This window comes from Emiliania huxleyi (assembly GCF_000372725.1).
Source record: "Emiliania huxleyi CCMP1516 chromosome Unknown EMIHUscaffold_1336, whole genome shotgun sequence".
Classification (NCBI taxonomy): Eukaryota; Haptophyta; order Isochrysidales; family Noelaerhabdaceae; genus Emiliania; species Emiliania huxleyi.
This window is the reverse complement of record NW_005201252.1, coordinates 1-5,661: the sequence shown is the minus strand read 5'-3', so window position 1 is coordinate 5,661 and position 5,661 is coordinate 1. Positions and strand designations below refer to the sequence as shown.

Genomic DNA, 5,661 nt, shown 5'->3' with positions numbered 1-5,661 from the left:
GGGGGGGGCCCCCCCGAGGGGGGGCAAAATTTTCTTTAAGAACAAGGGCACCCCCAGGGGGGGAGGTCTTTCCCCCATTTGTGGGGGGGTGGGGCGCCCCCGCATTCGGGGCCCCTAAAGTGGTTTATTGGGGGGGGGCCACATATCAAGGGGGCTGAGCCCGGGGAACGAGGTTTGCTTTTGTAGTACGGGTCAAAGTTGCTATCCCGGCTTTTTTTTTACCGGGAAGAGCCCCCGTTCCCCCCCCCCCCCCCCCTGCTCCCCCCCCCCCTTCCCCCACCGGGCCCGGTCCGGCCCACACGGCCCACGTCACGCGTTCGGCGGTCCCCTGCAGGTGAGGGAAAGACGCAACTCAGAACGATGGGCTTGCCCATCCCGGAGTGGTTCGATCCCACATAAACCCGAGACGGTGACGGGAAGCGGCGTTGCGATCTCAGGCCCAGTGAGGTAGTGCGCCAGCCTAACCCGGATCCTGCTGAACAAGCTCCTCTTGTAGCTCGATCGGTCACACCGCCATCGCCGTCGGGGAGAGAGGGGACGACACTGCTTCGGCAGCGTGCACCTCGATCCTGTACCGTGTTTGTTATGACCCCCCCCGATGAACACACCAGTGAGGGAGGGCGAGACGATCGAGGGGTCCCGTACCACGCGGAATCGGCCCTATCCAGTGCTCAAGTGCTCAAGGTGGATTGTGTGTGTAGTAATCTGCAAGGTGGATTGTGTGGTGTGTAGTAATCTGCAAGGTGGATTGTGTGGTGTGTAGTAATCTGCAAGGTGGATTGTGTGGTGTGTAGTAATCTGCAAGAGAAAAGCTCTTGCATTGTGTGGTGTGTAGTAATCTGCAAGAGAAAAGCTCAAAACGTAGTACCGTGCAATTTTCCTTCGCGTTTCGACGGAATACTATCACCGATTGGGCCGCCGACGACATCGGACTCGGCGTTGTCGACACAGGTCCAGGTGCAGGTCCCAGAGGGCACGGGTACATACGAACGGTCACTATGAACCTCAAGACGCGCTCGGACGAGTGCGAGGCCCACCCTTCGACCGCGAAAATCGAGCTGGCTTCGCTTGCGGCGCCAGCGGCGAAGCCGACACCAGCATGCTCGTCGGGCGCACCGCAGGCGGACTGCACCAGTGCTACCAGCTCCAGTGCGAGCACAGCCGGCGGTGACTTGCTGATGAGAGCGCCTTCCAGGCGGGTGGAGAATGGGTCGCCGAGCGTTCGCAAAAATGGCGGCCGGCCAAAGGGATCCAAGGACAAGGTCAAGCGGAAGCCTGGGGGCGGCAGACCAAAGGGCTCAAAGGACAAGAAGCAGCGGATGAGGCGAATCACCGACACGAACGACGGCGAGTCACTGCCGGTGCCAGTGCTGCTGGTGATCGGCCCCTGAACGACCGGCGTTGTAGATAGACCTTGCGACTTGCGTGGTTGCGACAGCTTGAGGTGGAGCTGCGACCCGCGCCACCCGCGCGCCAGGCGCCACACTCTCACGGCTAGACCGGCTCCCCGCAGTGTCTGCTGGATCATATCACACGGGTTCTTGTTCGACTGTCGGTGGAGAATCCGCAGTCGCTCAGCGATGATGGATCGTCTGGCTATTAACGTAAACACTGTCTCAAGCGTCGCTTTTTTGTGTGTGCGACACGGGCGGCGCTGGTCCCGCCACCCGGTGTCGGGGCTCGCGGAGTCCGTCACGTCCGAGAAGGGCCCGACTACATCAGCGTGTGCACCTCTCTCTTACCCCCGCAAGGCCTCTACAGGGCGGCCTTCTGGTCAGTCGCCGGTCGCCCAAGTCAGGTACCCCTCGCGGAAGCGCCCGAGCACGGTCCCCATGTCTCGGTCGAGCAGCTTTTGCAGCGACTCGCTGCCCGACCGCTCAAAGGGGCCGGCAGGCACAAACGGCGGCAGCAGCAGTGTCGGGATGGACAGCTTGACGGTCAGCTTGACGCGGGACACCACCGTCAGCCCGCCGCCCTCGTCCTCCTGCACGTCGACGGTGTTGCTCGAAACTGTGGTCGCGATCTCGCCGATGCGTGAGAGGAGCGCTTGCGCCCATCCCGGCCCGCCGGAGCATTGAGTCTCGGACGCGCCGGACGAGATGCTCAGCGTTGGGCGGTCCGCCGCAGCGTCGACGCGGATGTCCATCGGGGTGACGCTGCGAGCAACCATGCCTGGGAATTCGATCGGCGTGACCACCTCCCACCGCTGCGTCTCGCTGCCCGGCGGCGCGTCCTCGTCCAGCCGACGGCAGGACTCGGCCTGGGACATGAGGATTCGCAGCGCGTCCTCCTGAGCAAACCAGTCGCCAAGCGGCCGAGCGCGTGTCGCCGCAAAGGGCTCGCACCGTGCCTCTGACTGCGCGACGAACGCGATTTCGCGAGCGACCACGGCGTGATGGCGCGCGCGTGTGGCGGGCGCCAGCGGGTGACCGTTGAGCACCGGCGCCCGCGCCAAGGTGAAGGCTGTGGACGAGTGAAGCAACCACGTCAACAGCATGGATCGGCGGTGGCGGGGTTTCTATTTGGGGAGGGTACCCATTCGGTGCTGGTAGCGCCCTAACGCTGCTTCATGAAGCAGCGTTAGGGCGCTAACGCTGCTTCATGAAGCAGCGTTAGGGCGCTCTCGTCACGGTCGGGCGTGCGAGGCTCCTGTGCCTCCGGTGAAGCCGATGCTCAGCCCTCTCCCACCGTCGCGGTTCGCCCGTCACCTCGCCTCTCCGCAGGGTTCATCTCTCGCGCCGTCTGCATCTCTCCGCCGGTCGCCAGCACCCGCGCCACCGACTAGCTGCACCGCCACTCGCGACGCGCCACCCTCGCCCACAGCCTGCATACGCGCTACTCCCGCCGTGCCTTTGCTACCACATGGATCGCATGTCACTGCAAACGCGCCCGCAGCCGCGCTTTAAAGGTCTGCCGTGCTGGCTGACGATCTCACTCTCCCGCTCCTATTGCATCTGCCTCCCGCCCCCCAGCTCACATTTCACGCTGCAGTAGGTGCTCCTGTCGACGCTGCCGCCGCTGCCACCGCTACTGTCACCGCTCGTTTGATAATCGACGCCACGCTTAGCGGCAGCGAGATCCGAGGTTCAGTCAACTTGCCTGGTGCGCTCTTGCGCGTGCCTTCAAGATCCACAAGTCAATTTGTACCAGAAATCCAAAGGTGGTGCAAAATGGATATCTCAAGATTGGCCTTTACTTCGCGCACCTGCTCTCCGCCGCCGCCGCTTACCTGCTGGCACGCCACCGCCCCGCGTCGCTAACTCAAGCCTCCCTGCTGCATCTTCGCACCCCTGCCACATGACTCGATCGCCGTCGCTGCTACCGCCCTCTCCGCCGCCCTCGAAGGCGCCACCAGCATTACGGCCGCCTTCATATCTCATTGATGCTGCCACCAACGCCACTTCCTCGATTCTGTGCCGCTGCAGCGGCGAGGCGCCGTCGCCACGATCGCCGCCAGCGCTGCTGACAGCCTCGGAGGGGAGCGTCGCCGTGGCCGCGTTCTGGTCTGCCCACGCTTCCCTAAAATGTCTAGGACGAGCTCAGAGGCTAAGGGCGCATCCTGTGGGACCATCTAGCTCTACTGGGTCCGCGACGGCGGTCGGCGCACCCCCGTCTCGAACGTGTGTGCTCTCTGTCTGTCTGTCAGCTGTTTCGGCTAAGTTGTTTTGTACCGGATTTCAATGTTAGTGGCAAAACCGCGGAACCGAAAATGGCGTTTAATTTCGCGCACCTGCTGTCCGCCGCCTGCGGCGGCGCTCCGCGCCGCTTGGGGCGCCTGCGGCGCCCCTGGGCGCGCTGCGCGCGCCTGTTTTGGGGGGGCTACCAGCACCGAAAAAGTGCCCTATTTTCGCTTAGAGCCGGTTCCAAGAATCTTTTTTCGGCCCACCAACAGGGATTTTAAGGAGTAAGAGCTACATGCACATTCGCGGAAATATCTTTTTCGGCGATGCCGCAACTATACTCTGCCCGAAGCGGTGGTTGAGGCCGATTGCCTCAACTGTCAACCACGTGGTTGACAGAGGCCTCAACCCTCAACCAAGTGGTTGACAGACCCCTTCAACCCCTCAACCACGCGGAATGGCTGTCCACACACCCCCGCGCAAAGTTCTGAACACATTCTCTGTGAACCATTCATGTCGTCTTCTTTAGACGCCTGGATGCTGCATTTGACGCGCCGTTTTTACGAGTACTTGCTTAAGCTACGTGCGTGAATGGGAGGTGAGATGCAAAGCCCGAAGGAGCGCTGACAGCCATCGAAGGCCCCTGCGCGGGGGGGGTCCCGGCCGACCTGCGGCCGACGTCATGGTCGTCCGCGGACGCGGCCCTCCGTCTCCGGAGACATTACCGAACTCAACTGCTTACCAAAGGCAGATACGAGCTCAGCTCAGTGAGATCTAGCAGCACATACCCTCAGTATCCAGAATAGTAAGTCTGAAAAAGTCGGTCCGACCGCACACTAATGTGCGCGCAGAGCGGTCTGGCTGTCTGCAGAGCTTCCGTCCGAGCCCTGAGAAATGTCGGAGGCATGTCGGCCCATGTTCGCGCGATTTTGATGGCGTTGCCCTTATTGCACGTGAAACAGACCGCCCCGGCCATGCACCCTTGTTCCCGGAGGCCAACTCGAACAGGTTTGAGCAATGGCCGCCTTCCATGCTCTCGATCCATGGACCATGCTCGACACGTCCGCCCGCCATCAAGTTGTACGTTGAGTGGCAAAATGCAGCAGGAACTTAGTTGCCTCTAAGGCCGCCCTGCTCAAAGGCCGCCCTGCTCTCGGCATTGTGTTGTTGACTGATGGGCAAAGAAGATTCTCGAGTGGACCGCCTCGCCGGCCGAGGTGACCCGAGATCGCCAGAGATCGCCAGAGATCGTCAGAGATCGCCGCGATGATTGAGACCCCACGAGATTAATCACGCGAGACGGAGGAGGGGCTGTCATGCAAGGCGCTGCGCATTGGCCTCTACCTCAACGACAAGTACTCGATCGACGGGCGCGATCCGAACGGCTACGTCGGCGTCGGCTGGTCCGTCATGGGCGTGCACGACATGGGATGGGCGGAGCGCGCCGTCTTCGGTAAGATCCGATACATGAACTACAACGGCTGCAAGCGCAAGTTCGACGTTAAGCAGTATGTCGCAGAGTGGTCTGGCAAAAAGGCTGCTGCTGGCTCCACGTCGGCCGGCGCCAAGTCGGCGTCCGCCGGCAGGGCCAAGGCTGGCGGCAAGGCAATGAAACAGACGACTCTCGGCGGCGGCAGCACGGCGGCGGCGGACGACGAGCCGAGGGCCAAGGCGCCGCCGCCGAAGAAGCCAAAGTTGGCCATCCCGATTTGAGGTCTGGTGGGTGGAGTCGGACCTGAGAGTCGGACGGCGAGGCAGTGGGCGGTACTGGGTACTGCGGGGGCTTGGCTGCGCCGCCAGTGGCTGGGAGGGATAGGACGCTATGGCACAAAAGCGCGAGAGATTGGTCTCCTCCTGGCGGAGTAGTCACTACGTAGTCTCGCCCGATGGCGATGTGCTTAGTCCATACACCTAAAGCCGTACAAGTTTTTTACAGAGAGAGTGGCATACGGCTCTAGAGTCGATCGCGATCGCCGCGCCGGCGCGGGCCCCGACTCCACCGCCTCTACCCGGCCACTCCATTTTTTGTCAAAACTTATGT

The 5,661-nt window shown here is 62.2% G+C and overlaps 3 protein-coding genes across 3 annotated transcripts; 2 read left to right on the top strand and 1 right to left on the bottom strand.

Moving 5' to 3' along the window:
- Window positions 1-998: 998 nt before the first annotated feature.
- EMIHUDRAFT_252417 (hypothetical protein) lies at window positions 999-1,391 on the top strand (the record flags this gene model as incomplete). Its single annotated transcript, XM_005788593.1, has 1 exon — window positions 999-1,391. One exon carries the CDS (start codon window positions 999-1,001, stop codon window positions 1,389-1,391), a length of 393 nt encoding a protein of 130 aa, XP_005788650.1.
- Window positions 1,392-1,612: 221 nt separating this feature from the next.
- On the bottom strand, window positions 1,613-2,497 carry EMIHUDRAFT_460551 (hypothetical protein; the record flags this gene model as incomplete). Its single annotated transcript, XM_005788592.1, has 1 exon — window positions 1,613-2,497. The coding sequence occupies one exon, from the start codon at window positions 2,495-2,497 to the stop codon at window positions 1,775-1,777; it is 723 nt and encodes a 240-aa protein (XP_005788649.1). The 3' UTR covers window positions 1,613-1,774.
- Window positions 2,498-4,637: 2,140 nt separating this feature from the next.
- EMIHUDRAFT_252415 (hypothetical protein) lies at window positions 4,638-5,333 on the top strand (the record flags this gene model as incomplete). The annotated part of the gene is made up of 2 exons (XM_005788591.1): window positions 4,638-4,697; window positions 4,944-5,333. 2 exons carry the CDS (start codon window positions 4,638-4,640, stop codon window positions 5,331-5,333), a joined length of 450 nt encoding a protein of 149 aa, XP_005788648.1.
- Window positions 5,334-5,661: the final 328 nt, after the last annotated feature.